This window comes from Penicillium chrysogenum (genome assembly GCF_028827035.1).
Source record: "Penicillium chrysogenum strain IBT 35668 chromosome Unknown utg000005l_segment0_segment0, whole genome shotgun sequence".
NCBI lineage: Eukaryota > Fungi > Ascomycota > Eurotiomycetes > Eurotiales > Aspergillaceae > Penicillium > Penicillium chrysogenum.
Genome location: NW_026622753.1, coordinates 1,737,827 through 1,753,070, shown reverse-complemented (window position 1 = coordinate 1,753,070; position 15,244 = coordinate 1,737,827). Strand labels below are relative to the sequence as shown.

The following is a 15,244-nucleotide window of genomic DNA, read 5'->3' as shown; positions in this document are numbered from 1 at the left end:
GACACAATGGCCGGTCTCGCCCGTGGGAGAAGTTGTGGTCTCTTGATTATCGACTCGAGGGTGGCGCATCATAGACTGTTTTGTTCTTCTCTTCGTCTCATTTTTTAACAAGCTCCGGCGTATTAGTGCGTTGCATTATTCTCTTTTTGTTATTTTTTGGCTTGTTCCCTTAGTGGATCCATACGCGTCCCATTTGCTTTTGACATTGATTTAGTCCAGATACCCAACAATGCAATCTACACTTGAATATATCCATCTGCTTGAAGTGACGTAGGGTACGAGGTGCGAGGTGCTGATCAAGCTTTATGAACCATACTTCAGGAACAATCATGTACAGAGAGCTAAGCTGAAATTAGGATGAATTGTAAAAGAAATGTGACTAGTATGATCAAGAAAAGATAAATCACTAGTTCACTAGTCTAATCCTTCCATGCCGCCCATGTCGTCCCAGAATTGACTGAAATCCACGTTCTCATCTTCGAACATCTGCTTCGCTTGTAACATTGCAGACCGTTGCCGTTCCGCAGTGAAGCCACCAGGCTGCGAGCTCTCCCATTGGATTAGCTCGACCCAACGGAGGAAGAGGTCCTCTTTGCCCATCTCAGCCAACTTCTCCTTGAAGGCAAGAATCTGGTCACGTTGCGCAGATCGCTTTTGACCACTGGGGGTATTCTCATCCCCAACACGCCAGATCAGCCAACCATCAGCATCGGTGTTAACCAGCACGGCAGTGCGGAATTCATCCATCTGTACACCATCGCCTCTTCGAGTGCGATCAACCAGAGCATGAGCGCGGATCATAGCCTCATAGTCTAAATTCCAGTCTTCGTCCACGAGCAAGTAACCGGTCTTTCCGATTCGCTCGGGGGTCACAGCAGCGACGATCTTATCGCGACGCGCCTCGTCTTCGCGGATCCACCTGTTACGCTCGAGCTCCTTGCTCCAACTGCGGTTACTGCGGCGGACTATGACCTCCCGCTCACGGAAACCGACGGCGCGTCGCCAGCGCACGGGCCCTCTGACAAAATTAACAGGCCACGACCACAACAGGGTCACGAGGAAGTAGTCGATACATATAGTTCCAGTCCGCCGCAGGATGATTTGGACCGCTTCTGTCCACGGGGTAGCTGCCGTGTCCACGGTCATGGAACTTTGGAGCCCGATCAGCGTTCCCACGAGGGCTGGATATGTGCTGATTCCCATGTACACTCGTAAGCCAATCACAGCAGCTACTACCAGGTTGAGGATGAGGGGTACGGTGAAGGTCTGCCGCTTCAGTTCCTCCGCTGTGATGTCGATGTGGACTAGGTATACTTCGTCGGGAGAGAGTGGTTCGACGAATGTTTTCAAGGCTTCTGGGACTTTCGTGAATGGAGGGATCGGGCCTGAGGATGCGGAGCTTGGTGTTGAGGCTCCGGATGACGTTGGCGTCTTGCCACGACCTGAGCGCCGTGATGATTTCGCCATGGTAGGGGATGGTATGTATGTATTCCCTCAAATCGCTGGATATTATCTGAGTTGAAGATTGTTCAATTGTCTGGGACGCGAGTCTTGGTGCTTTTATCGAAGCTTTGGAGGATAGGGCGAGTGAACGTGTCACATGTCAAGGCAAGATGAGGGTCATTTGAGCATCACGGGGTTGTGAATTCTCTCCTGACAATGTCTCAAGGACAGATATGAGTAAAAGATAAGTTGAGAAGACCAGTTGTTGGTGATTGAAGGAGTCGACGTAATGCGGGAGGAATTCAGAAGGGGGCTAACCAGATTGGGGAATGAGAGCGTAGTATTTACATCCGTCATTTCTTCAGCGCAGGAGAACCGCGTTTTTCCCCCTTCCCCTAACTTTCCTACATGCAAACCCTCTGCAGGCTGCAAGGGGTATTTCTGTCATGTCATTCGATAAAAATAATCGAGGCTCGCGAGACAGACAGCGGTCACCTTTCCGACGCGCCTCGAAATTCGACCATTACGATATACCAGCGAAGCTCCCATCACCCCCTCAAGAAGATGGTCCACATCCACGACACGCTATTCGCCCAAGATCTCTAGCCGACGCGTTTCGAGACGCATCAAAACCCGCAATGTCCGCCACGTATGACGAAGAATACAACTACGTGACAAGCCCAAGCCCGCGGTCGAAGCGGCAGCCGATTAACGCGTTGTCGCCAATATCCCAGACTTCTCCTCCTCCCAAAGAACTCGAAGACGCATATAGGCGAATTGACGAAGATGACGCTTTAGCTGATCTCGTGCGCGACTATGACTGGGAGCCACAGTACAGCGCACGCTCCGGAAGCCGAAGTCGGCCCCCATCATCCCGGGCAAAGGACACAAACAACAGCAGAGAATCTGCCAATGGACGACCCTTTTCCGACGCTGGTTTTGGCGATGAACTCGGCAATCATCGATCCCGCAAGGGCAGGGACTATACCAAGGACGAGGAGCGATTAAAGCGTGTCACTGGCCAACGCTCGCCAGTCTTCAGCAGGGCTCAGGTCGGACGGGATGCCTTGACGGCGGATAATTTAAGAAGACGAATGGAAGATAAAGTTGTGGAGGATCACCCTGTGCCAGAGACTGACAGGACCGGCCTTCCTTCGCCGAATATACCCACTGGTTGGGGTTTCCGCGCAGGTCACCGACAAGAATGGGAGAGAAAGCCCACCCAGCGGAGCGTCTCGGCAGAAGAAGAGGAAAAAGCGCGTCGGCGCTGGTCGCCAACTATTACAGAACCCCGGGAACACAGGCCCACACGAGCCTCTCCTGGTTCTCCAGCGCGGAGCACAATTTCTGCTAGAAGTGCTCTTGAAGAACGCTCCGCCAATCCGCATATGCAGGCAACGAAAGAGGACTTGGGGGAAGTGCAGTCTGGCCCGAAGCTGATTTCACCCACTAGTGGCGGCGAGCCGATTCCCAATTCCCCTATCACAGTGTTCAAAAACTCCTCATTTGCGAGGCCCAGCCCAAGCAAGCGAGACTCTAGGGATCTACTACGCAAACTTTCCAGGACCGAAAGTCCCAAAATTGATCAAGTCCAAACCCCCGAGCCAGTCAAACTGTTTGAAAGCAAAATTTATGATAAAACCCCTCGGGTAACTGGCGCATGGATCGATACTCCTATGACCCAGCGGGTGGCTGAGAAGGTCGAGCTTCCCGATGATCTGACGAAAGACATCGTCCCCCGCATAACGAACGAAACCAAGGATATTGCGCCCCCTACGAAACCAACGGATGTCAAATCGAAAACGGAGGAACCGAAGCCCGCGCAGGCTGCCGAGAAAGAGCCCCTTCCTGGACCACTTCCTGGGAAGGAGCCAAGACCCCTGTTGACGCGGCCCCATCTAGCTAAAAGTGCCTTAGAGACGGTCATTGAGGACGCCAGCTCCGGCAAAGATGTCGAGTTCGGAGATGACACCATCGAGTCACTTCAAGCATTTATGGACGCCGGCGCAGGTGAAACCAAGGTTGAGGACGATGACGAAGCTTACGAAAAGGCCGTCCTCGCCCAGCTCGAAAATGCCGATTCAAAAGGACATGATGTGGTTGACTTAGATTCATTGAATGTCAAGCTCAACTCTCTAATGAGACATATCGACGAAGTCAAGAAAGGGCTTGACGGGCTGGAAAATCACGTTACACGGGACACCGCAATTGTATCGCAAGCAAATTCTTCAACCAAGAAGAGCCCGCTGTCATCACACTTGCACACAGGCGAATCCTGCAAAGGCTGTGGCACACAATCTGATGGACGAGTCTACGCCGCGATACCTCTTCCTCGGCTGTGGAAGCGGAGCCCGCGATCCCAGCGCCTTCGGCCCACCAAGCTCGGCTGGTTCATCATCATCTCACTCTCGTGGTATATCATCGAATGTCTGATGTGGGACCAGTACAGCCATCCCGAAATATCCGAAAGCTGCAAAGGCTACTGCCTGCAGCCCGATGCGCCTGTATACCCCTGGGTAACTGTCACAATGTTGTGGCGCTGGTCACATCTTTCGGTTATCGTCACGCCCATTTTCGCTATCTGCGTTGCGTTCTCTCGGCTTGTGGCGCAATTGATGGGTCTTTCGGATGGTTACGTGGATGACGCGCCGGAGCTTGGAAATATCGTTGGCGAAATCCGCATCAATGGTACGCCAGTTGCGTTCCCTTGGCTGTCAGCCCCCACACCTGAAAACACTGTGCCTCAACCACAGCAGGTCCAGTATGCACAGCCTGTGCAACCGGTGCAGCCTGTCTGGTCAGCTCGCCCCCCCGCCCCCGCAGATGTGGGACAATGACCGGCTGTCGGGGGAGGATGCAATGGACAATGATGAATATCTTTAGTTTTCAGGGTTGTTCTACAAGTTCTCGCGACGTTTGCCTTGCCCTGTTTCGCTCCGAACCAGGTGGGTAGCTTTTCGGTGGCTCTTGGTAGTTTCATTTCGCTCATGAGTTGGACTCATTTCTTAGCATGGTTCTAATTCAGCATGGTCTGGGCTACTATCTAGTGCAATCCAGGTAGCAATTCGTTACTGCAGAGACCTTTTTTTCTAAGAAAGTAATCAAGTATTTATAGTCTTCTCGATACATATGTAACTATATCAATGCCCAACGAGTAAAAAGTGGCGAGACTGGGTCCTCTAGGGCTATCGCTCATCTATAACAGGACCGGTTTGTCATGAGAATCATCAAAAATACATATGTACAAATAGGGTATGATGCGAAATGTGGAGAGAAAACCATATACGACTCACAACCGAGCTGTCGCACGCCATTGCTTCTGTAATTCGATCTCTCCCTCCGACTTCCAAGCAGTCATTCTCTGCATGAGGGCCTCAACCTGCTCATCGCTGATTTCGCAGGCCTTTTCAATCGGGATCTCCTTTGTCAACAGCAGCTTGAAACCTAACCAGGTGAGGTATCCCGTTGACACGACCCGCCCAGCAACAGCATCACGACAGAACCCAGCAAAGCCCTCGAAGAAACGATGGCTAGCTGGCCTGTCCATCATAAGTATCCCGTGGCAGTGCGGCATACCCTCGAACATCTCTGCAACGACGGGCACACCGGCCTGGTAGACGCGGCGCGCTAGAATAAGACCCTCGTCTGTGAGGCCTTCCTCGCCAGTCGAGATCCAGATAGGCGGTGCATTCTTCCAGAGATCAGCCGGGGCAGCGAGCGGAGACACCAATGGGTGGCTCAGCATGCTGGCGTTGCAGTAGACGTCAGCGCGAGGCGGGGACGTGGGCCAGATATCGTCTGGCGCGAAAGGGAGCGGGGTGAACGGAGTCTTGACAGCCGGGTCGTTGGAAGGCCCAGTCGGTGCCCCGAGGTAATCGAGGTGTGCATTGCTGCTGGTAGACGGCATGGAGCGCGTCACGTCGCACCATGGGGAGATGGTAGCGACGCCTGCAGGTAGTTCGATGGGCACATCCTCGCCGCGGAAGCGGATTGTGCGGGATGCGCGGTTGAGTGTCAAGAGTGTCTGAAGGAGGACCAGCGACAGGTTCCCGCCGGCGGAATCGCCAGCGAAGACAATTTTGCTTGCTGGCACGGCTTTGTGGAGGGAGCCTGGAGGTGGGTGGAGGAGTGAGAGGTATGCTGTTAAGGCGTCGACAAGGGCAGCTGGGAAGGGATTTTGAGGAGCGAGGCGATATCGCACGGAGAAAACGGGGGCACCGGTTAGGTGGGACAGGTGTGCGACGGGGACGCGGTGGCTGCAAGGATCCAAAAGGCTTTATTTTTTATGGATGCGTCAGCTATGTGCACCGTTGTTAGAGGGTCGAGCGACACTCACAAATAGGCTCCTCCGTGGAAATACAAGATCGTCATGTCCGATGGCGATTCCTCACGCAGCTTGTAGTATTTCTCCTCTTCCGAGAGATCGGGCTCTGGTGTTTTCTTTCCAACACCGGCACGGTAGCCGGTCCATTCGGCTTCGACGGCGACAGTTGCGGGGATATCGTATGTCTCATCGCCTGTCTTAAGATCTTCGATTGCGCGTAGTACTGCGTCGCGCACGTCGACCTCGGGCTGCGGGAGGGTCACCTTGGACACCCACATGGGGCCCTTGACTCCAGGGTCGCGTATCCCTTGTTTCTGGGTTTTGCCGAGTGGAGCTTTTGTTGCCATGAATGAGCGAATAATGGCGACTGTTAATTCGGTGCGCATGTCCTGTTTCCCCTTGACGGGGGACATTTGAATGCCATGCAGGAGGATGGTCTTGAGGATCAGCGGGATGCGGGCCAGCAGCGCCTTTAAGAGGCCGAGAGGTTCCCTAAGCGAACTCATGGTGCGAAGGGAGCGACTTAGAGCGCTGGCTCCTGCAAATAATGGGAATGGAGGAGAGAAGAAGAAAATCTTAAGACCACAAGATCTTAAAATCTCAACCTCGGAAGACGCCAAACAGGATTTAGTGCCTGAGTGGCGTCAGTGCCGAGGTCCGGGACGTGGAGTATATACCCCACAAGCCCTAATTCTGAGTTGCTTCGATGTCTCAGATTGGTCTAATTAGTACATATGTACGGAGTATCATTGGTATATATCATGAGTTGCCATGTAGTGCAGATCATCGAGTTTATCAATAGACTGTTAAGCCATAAGCTTAGGTCGGTCATTATGGACTGCCTACACAGGTAGAATAGACTTGAACAGTTGATATTGCAGCATTGGCTGGGAAAAATTCTTATACACCCGTGGACAATACTTCCAAGGTTGTCATCGAAGGGTAAATGGGCACACAGTACCGTCTTCATCGCTTATGGAGAGTACCATATCAACTACAGTTTCTGTACCTCCGTAACTTCTGCTAACAAAGTTGGAAGCGAAATGTTCGATTACGGTAGCCGTGTGAGAGACAATAATGCACAGTAAACTGAGATAGCTAGTCAGGTGGGAGTCCTATAGATATTCTTGAGAGTAGATACGAATCCTATGTTAAAAACATCGTCAAATATGGCTGTTTCTGGCTTCCTATATATATACTCCGTAGTTGGGCCGCAAATACTTGAAGCAGAAAAGAAAACATAGCCCATTTCTCAATAATGATGTCAGACACTAATTATTCAGTGATCTGAACATGTTGACACCCCACTAAATACTCATATTAACGATATAAGACCAACTCGGAAATCCAATCAGCCGCCCTAATCCGGTGCCCTGGGGCTTCCAACCTTGGAAGGTTGCGCCTGACAGATGACTAAGTCTCAGCCTCAGGCCAACATCCTCATGATCTTCAATTCTAGAATCACCCTGGTTTGTTTCAGGCTCTTCTTTTTGATGCCTTCACTTTGCACGCCTGAAGGCGAAAATTCTCTTCCTATTTACTGTACATTTTACTCAGCCTAGTCTGTCTTGTGGCTGCTTGCATCTTTCATGTCCGCTTTCCCCTCCTCATCCCCCACCTCAATTTGAACCGGGACATGTTCATGGGACTAAGTCGGGCGGACACAACTCAATAACCTGAGAGATGGAGGAGAGTACTCTTTTCGGCGATGACTTGCCGCTTCCACCGGCCCGACTTTTCGAACGATTAAGCCAGTTGCCAGGCTATACCTGGGATCAGGCGGTCGAACCGTTTCACTCGACATACAATCACTGGCATATCTCAGGATACCGTCATGCCTTGGAGCCGGACGTTTTAACTCCTCTTGCAGACTCCTCAAATCCCGCCTCTTCCGGACCGTCGAGCCTCACGCGCTTCTCCCCGCGCACAGAGATCCGGCCATCCGCCCGTGCCTTGCGAAGACTGAGCGCCAGCGAAACCAGCAGTGAGATTTCTCTTTCCAACCACCATAGCCTAGAAACAGATCAAACATGGATACCGGTCATCGCGCGAATCTCCACCAACATTATTCGGCTCGAACGAGAGTTTCACATGCTGAGGTCGATTGTACAATCGTCAGACCCGGATTGCAATCATACAATACGACCAGTCGACTTGATCAGGTTGCAGCCAGATGATGGCCACTCGAAGACGCTGCTGGTTGCAATTTTTGAGTCTCCAGGCCATGACCGGTTGCGAGATCTGGTTACGTTTGGCCCTGCCTCATTTGCGGCCGGGTCCAGAGGTGAAGACAACAATGCCACCCCCAGCGAGCAGGTCTCGTTGCAAGCCTTTTTTGATTTTGCAATTGGGGCATGCGATTGTCTAGAGATTCTACATTATGGTCTGAAGACAGTGCACGGCGAAATCAGAGGTGATGCGTTCCATTTCTCTGCAGAGACTGGCGCAGTGAAGCTCGCAAACACCGGCAACGGTGCTAGATCATTTGACAACGTTCTCAGCGAGGGCTGGTCCTCCGTTTCACGCGAGCTCGGAGCAAAGTACAAGCTGCAATTTATTGCGCCAGAGCAGACTGGGAGGATGCCCACAGAGCCGGATAGTCGCACTGATATTTATGCGCTCGGTCTCTTTTTCTGGTCCATGCTGGTGGGAAAGTTGCCATTTGAAGGAACCGACCCCGTTGATGTGGTACAAAACGTACTAGGGAAGAGGCTGGTGCCTGTATCTGGGAAACGAATGGATGTCCCGGATGCTCTCTCAGCTGTGATTCAAAAAATGACACAAAAGGTGGTTCATGATCGCTATCACACAATCTCATCTGTCAAAAGAGACTTAACACATATTGCGAAATTACTTGGCGATGGTGACAGTGAGGCATTGAGCAACTTCCAAGTCGCGCAGGGAGACGTGTCTTCCTTTTTCACTCTCCCAACACAGATGTTCGGGCGACAACAAGAATATGACAAGATCATGAATATCATCGAAAAGGTCAACAAACGCCAGGCGACCGCCTTGGCTAAAGCCGGAACCCAAAGTCCTGGTACAATGCACGCTCTCACGTCGGCTTCATCCATCTCTGAAAGCCGTATCGAAAGTCTCGAGTTTGCTTCTGTCTCTAGCGATTCTGGCTCCTTCAACCTGCCTCCTCGATCGTCTTCTAATGCCACCAGTCATCACCTCGCACAAGTGACCACCCATGAATCTGCGCCAGGTAGTGACACGTCGTTTTCCACTCCGAAGCATACTATTGCCACCGATGCGTATTGCCACAGCCCAGGAGCAGTTTCCACCAGAGTCAAGAGCCCATCGCATTCTCGGTCTTCCCATAATACAGACCGCGATAGCCACCCCTCCATCGGTCCTCCGAGTCAACCATCAACAAACCATACTGTTAGTCAATCGGGATCGCTGCATTCCTTGAATAAACCGAAGAATAATGGGAAGTCCCGCCGCAGTGAGCGCTGCGAAGTGATCACAATTAGCGGCCCCGCTGGGATTGGGAAAACGGACCTCTTAAATCGGATACAGCCAACAGTTCGCAAACTCGGATGCATAGCGATTACTCGTCTGGACCGAGCCAAACGTGTCCCGTTCGAACCTTTTGCAAAACTATTGGCCAGTCTTTTGCGCCAAATTTTCTCTGAGCGCGATGTCACCACAGATTACCACAATAATGTTAGAATGGCCCTGCGACCGATGTGGCCTACTCTGCACAGAGTTTTGGATCTTCCCGAGCAGCTGATGTCCCCTGGCGCGAAATACAGACCGACTGAGGCAAAAGCCAATCTTCTCATGCCAGATAAGGGTGAGCCATCCAAGCACGTCAACATCCCCGGGCTGGATCAAGGGCAGACTTCCCAAGATTTCTTTTTGGCAAATGCTGCTTCGAAGAACATGCGCCTCATGGAGACATTCCTTGAGATATTGCGAACGTTGTGTCATTTCAAACTGATCACTATATGCCTCGATGACCTCGAACATGCAGATGACGAAACTTTGGACTTGGTAATGAAAATCATCAAAGCAAAGCTCCCCTGTGTCCTTATATTGTCAAGTCGCAAGGATGAGATTCCATCTGACCAGGTGAGATCTCTGTTTGAGGAAGATCTACCCACGATCACGCGAATCGCACTCGAGCCTCTCGAAGAGAAGCATGTCATGGAAATTGTAGCAACGACAATGCACCAGAAACCTGATCAAACCTTGACACCACTCTGCGCGGTCATCCAGGAGAAGAGCCGAGGAAATCCCTTCTACGTTCGGGTAATGCTCGAGACTTGTTACAGAACAAACTGCATTTGGTATTCGTGGAAGGACTCAAAGTGGCTATTCGACCTTGACCGGATATTTACCGAGTTTGTGGCTCCTGTGTACGGCGAAGGGCTTGGCCTGGGATTTCTCACCAAGCGTCTTCAGGACATCCCCCAAGCTGCTCGATCAATCATGGTCTGGGGAGCTCTCCTGGGTAGTCCGTTCTCGTTTTCCCTGGTGCAAAAGCTCTTAACAAGCGAATTTCTTTATTCGAGCAATGACGACGACGATGTTGATCTCACAACGCCGCAAAATGTCACACTTATCAGACAATCAGAAGGTGATATAGTTGTTGGATTGCAGTTTTTGGTTCAAGCAAACCTCTTGAATACAGGAAAGACCGACGATGAGTTTAGGTGAGCTATCTACGGTTGGTTACTGCTGTAGGGAGCTTTTAACTAATTTTCCTAGGTTCGCCAATGAACGACTTGCACAGGCTGCTCTTTCTTTGAGCGAGAGTCGAAATGTAGAGAAGATGCATTTCATCGTTTCACAAGCGCTGATGAAATATTACCACGACCATCGTAGTCGCTATTCGATGGCACATCATGTGGCACTTGCATCACCAACTATCAAGTCTCGCGTCAGCAGACGGCTCGAATATCGACGGATCTTATGGGATGCTGGACAAACCGCTTTCCAGTCGGGCGCGCGGCCTTCCGCACTTTGGTACTTCCGTCATGCCATCGCTTTACTTCAGGATGATATGTGGAACGATCTCCAACCAGATGTTTATTACGATGAAACCATGCGGCTATTCATCACAACCTCCGAGATGTCGTGGTCTCAAGGTCACAATGACGACGCACTCCAGTTGATCAACGAGGTGTTTGTTCATGGCAAGGATGCCGTAAGCAAGTCAAGAGCCTGGATTATCAAAGCGAAAATCTTTGCTCAGATAGGCGATCATCACCGCTCGATGGAATCACTTCTCACCTGCCTTGATGAACTCGGCGTGCATCTTCGTGAACCTACAACATATGAGGAGTGCGATGCTGCCTATCTTCGGCTCAAGTCTTATCTTGAGACTGCTGACATGAGATCTATTGTTCGCAAGCCGGTCTCGAAGGACCCCACTATAGAGACTATCGCCGCAGTCATGTCCGAAGCGATGACAGTTACGTACTGGGACGATGCATTGACTTTTTATCGGATGGCACTTGAGAAGATGAACATTCATATCTTCAAGGGTGGGTTCACACCGATCGCAATAGGTTGTTCCCATTTTGCCATGATCGCCTTGAGCCGCTTCAAAGACAGCGAGTTTGGCATAAAACTTAGCGATCTTTCTCTGGAATTGCTCGAACACTGCCCTGATTTGTCCACTCAGAGCAGAGGCTCGATCGTTCATAATCTCTACGTCAGCCATTTACGTGTTCCCATGGCATCAACACTACCAGCCTTGGAAGCTTCCCTCGAGGCTTCTTTCTCAATGGGTGACCCATATCTTACACTGATAAGCATCTCATCAATGGCCATGACACGATTGTATTTAGGTCAAGACATGGCGCAGCTGGAAGCTTTCTGCGTGGAGACTCCTGAAGAGATTCCCAAGTGGCAACAAGATACTCGCGGTGGAGCTAGCCTTATTGCTGTTCAGCAAGTTGCGCGCGCTCTGCAAGGCAAGACCGACTTCCGATCTGCCGACAGCATCATGTCGGACGCCAATCACAACACAACTGAGTATATGCTGCACTTAGATGTTAACTCCAGCAACGCCGATAGACCCCGTGGCATCTACTGGGGTCTTGCCATGATCCCACTGTTCATGTTCGGTCACCACACTAGAACAATCCAAGTCGGTACTCAACTTTTGTTCACCAGGCACAGGCTCTGGTCCGCACGTGTGTCCTACCTTATTTATTTCTATCTGGCAGCCTCACTCCTCACGCTTCATAACGACAATCCCTCGCAAGGCTATCTCGACGGCAAGATGGACACGGTTTTAGAATACAAGGCCGAAATTGATTTTGCTCGAGCTGCATCCGAAGCGAACTATGGCATGTGGGCTCTAATTTTAGAAGCCCTAATCTCCGAGGTTCGCAACGATCATAGCGCTGCCATCCAGGGCTTCGAGTCTGCGATCGACCATTGCCAAATTCATGGTTGGCCCCTTGAAGAAGCCTTGGCCCTTGAGCTGCAGGGCGAGTTTTTGGTTAGACGTGGAGCAAAGAGGGCGGCTCGTGCTGTGATCCAAGATGCCATCGCTTCATGGAGCTCTATTGGCGCTGGTGGCAAATCCTCGCAGCTTGCTGAAAAACATGAATGGTTGCTCAAGACGGCTACGTCTGCAAAGACAGTGGACGTTGGCTGTCAGACTATTGATTCGCTCCTGGAGATTAGCCGTGATGTTGTGCAAGAAGAGGTCCTGATCCCCCAGCAGATGGAAGAAGACGAGAGGAGACAACAGTGGATCGAGCAAAATGGTGTTGCTGCCGGAGAACGGTCTCTAGACATATCAAGTGTCGGTCTAGACATTATTGACTTGTCCAGCATTCTCGAGTCCAGCCAAGTCATGTCGTCTGAGCTTCAAATTGACAAGCTTTTCATGAAAATGCTTGAGATCATCTTGGAGTCTTGCAACGGTTCCGATTTCGCCATCATTGCTACCGACTTTGATGACAACAACGGCTTTGCAATTGCCGCAGCAGGCGATTCTGAAAAGGGCCAGCAATCATTCCCAGAAGGTCTCCCCTTCTCAGAAATGGAGGATCGGATGGCCCTACATATCTCGGACTATGTCATGCGCACAAAGGAGGAAGTTCTTGTTCACAATGTGCTTGAAGATGAGCGGTTTTCTAACGTAAGTGAGACCTACCTGGCAAACTTCCCGACGGGTCGGTCTGTCATCGCATTGCCAGTCGTGCAAGGAGATCGCCTTCTCGGCGTCATTCATCTGGAAGGAAAACCCAATTGGTTCACACAGCGCAACGTTGTGGTCCTGCATTTGCTTTGCAACCAAATTGGTATTTCGTTGTCCAATGCATTGCTCTTCCGTGAAATTCGCAAGGTCAGCGCCAAGAATGCTTCCATGATTGAGTCTCAGAAGCGTGCATTGGCATTGGCACGCGAGGCTGAACAGAAGGCAAAGATTGCGGAGGCCGAAGCCAAGCACAACGTGAAGCTGAAGGAAGATGCAGCAAGGGCCAAGTCAATTTTCCTTGCCAACATTTCTCATGATCTGCGTACTCCGATGAACGGCGTGATTGGTCTGTCGGAACTTCTCAAGGGCACTTACCTCGACAAGGAGCAAGATGAATACGTTGAATCGATTCGCGTGTGTGCTGATACCTTACTCACCCTCATCAACGACATTCTCGATTTCTCGAAGCTCGAGGCTGGGAAAATGAAGATCTCCACGGTCCCACTCAATCTGAAACAGACGATATCGGAAGTTATCCGTGCTTTGCGATACACGCATCGCGACAGAGGCCTAGAGACCATCGAGAACCTCGATAAGGTACCACCAGAGCTCGTCGTTCTTGGCGACCCGGTTCGTCTCCACCAGATTTTCATGAATCTTCTCAGCAACAGTTACAAGTTCACTCCTGCCGGGTCAGTTACGGTCAAAGCGAGAGTTGCGCGCGAGGGCAAAGGTCGGGTTCGCCTTGAATGCTCAGTCTCCGACACCGGCATCGGTATTCCGGACGAACAAAAGGCTCGTCTTTTCCGACCATTCTCACAGGCTGATGCATCCACGGAAAGATCATATGGCGGTAGTGGCCTTGGCCTGTCAATCTGTAAAGCTATTATTGAAGACGTTCTCGGTGGAGCTATTTGGCTTGAATCGAAACCTGGAGTTGGAACGACAGTGACATTCCACCTGGTCTTCAACAAAGCACCCAAGAAGACGGCGGTCAAGACTGCATGGTCACAAGATCTGAGCAATGCAGAAACCGAAGCGCGTCGGTCTTCAGCTCGCGACCTCACCCAAATCCCCCGTGACCAAATCCGAGTGTGCATTGCCGAAGACAACCCAATCAACCAAAAGATCGCCGTCAAATTCGTCACTGGGCTTGGCCTCCAGTGTAACGCATACAGCGACGGCAAACAAGCCGTCGATGCTCTGCGTGCGAGCTCCCAAGAAGGCAACCCATTCCACGTGGTTCTCATGGACGTGATGATGCCCACTCTCGACGGATACAACGCGACCCGCGAGCTGCGCCGGGATCCCGACCCGAATGTCAACGAAGTCCTCGTCATCGCGATGACGGCAAGTGCCATCGAAGGCGATCGCGAGAAATGCCTGGAGGCTGGCATGAACAATTATCTCCCGAAACCGGTTCGCTCGCCCATCTTGAGCGAACTATTGGACAAATATCTCGCTCCTGTGCCGCCATCCTATCCCAAGTCTCGCCTTGCTATCCGAGAAAAACGTTCGAAAGCAAGTATTGATGGTGGGGGCACACCTACCAGTTACTCTTCCTCGGCTTCGGATGAACCGAAACCATTTCCACTGGAAAAGAAATGAGTCCATGCATTTTTAATTTTATACCCGAGTTTGCAAAGATAGAAGCTAGGCGTCATTTGGCTCGATGAGTTTGTCTCTCTTTGGCTTTTAGTTTTCTTTTCGCCTCATTCACCATAGGCAGTTCTTTAATGTTTCTTGATTCCACGAATCGTGCACCTGGTTTTTCTTTTCCTTTTCCTTTTTCTGGACGATGCTATTCTCTGCTTATAATCATGATCAATAACATACTTCTTCAATCTGATCAGGTAGACGTTCTACATTGGAAATTCTAACATAATCCGTTACTTACATATAGAAGATCAGGTATAGTTATACATAATTCCCATGGTGTCAGACAAAAGCCTAAGCATGGCGGCCAAAGATGGGAAATCGCTTGACACCATTGGGCACAAGGGTGGGCGAACACCCTAGTATCCTCGCCATAGGAATCGAAAGGATCCAATTTGCGCCTACTGCGCCTACTGTGGCAGTGATAGCTTTCCTGCACAACGTGCACAGAAGAGCCCGGAGTTCGTCGGAATTTAACAATCCAGCCAATAAGACCTGCAATTGGTTCTGCTACGCTCTCGATACCACTATTCCACAGATACGGGCGACAATAGCCGCCTTACATCGGGTATTCCTATTATATGGTATGTCATCCAGACAGTGTTGTGTATCAATGTAGCAGTCAGAGAAGTAGTTGTGAGATGCGA

General features: G+C 50.9%; 4 protein-coding genes across 4 annotated transcripts; 2 read left to right on the top strand and 2 right to left on the bottom strand.

The window, feature by feature from the left end:
• Positions 1–414: 414 nt before the first annotated feature.
• N7489_009062 (uncharacterized protein) lies at positions 415–1,467 on the bottom strand (the record flags this gene model as incomplete). Its single annotated transcript, XM_056714812.1, has 1 exon — positions 415–1,467. One exon carries the CDS (start codon positions 1,465–1,467, stop codon positions 415–417), a length of 1,053 nt encoding a protein of 350 aa, XP_056562434.1.
• Positions 1,468–1,889: 422 nt separating this feature from the next.
• Positions 1,890–4,280, top strand: N7489_009061 (uncharacterized protein; the record flags this gene model as incomplete). Its single annotated transcript, XM_056714811.1, has 1 exon — positions 1,890–4,280. The coding sequence occupies one exon, from the start codon at positions 1,890–1,892 to the stop codon at positions 4,278–4,280; it is 2,391 nt and encodes a 796-aa protein (XP_056562433.1).
• A 452-nt stretch (positions 4,281–4,732) lies between these two features.
• On the bottom strand, positions 4,733–6,273 carry N7489_009060 (uncharacterized protein; the record flags this gene model as incomplete). The annotated part of the gene is made up of 2 exons (XM_056714810.1): positions 4,733–5,699; positions 5,780–6,273. The coding sequence occupies 2 exons, from the start codon at positions 6,271–6,273 to the stop codon at positions 4,733–4,735; spliced, it is 1,461 nt and encodes a 486-aa protein (XP_056562432.1).
• A 1,177-nt stretch (positions 6,274–7,450) lies between these two features.
• Positions 7,451–14,549, top strand: N7489_009059 (putative sensor histidine kinase/response regulator; the record flags this gene model as incomplete). The annotated part of the gene is made up of 2 exons (XM_056714809.1): positions 7,451–10,434; positions 10,490–14,549. 2 exons carry the CDS (start codon positions 7,451–7,453, stop codon positions 14,547–14,549), a joined length of 7,044 nt encoding a protein of 2,347 aa, XP_056562431.1.
• Positions 14,550–15,244: the final 695 nt, after the last annotated feature.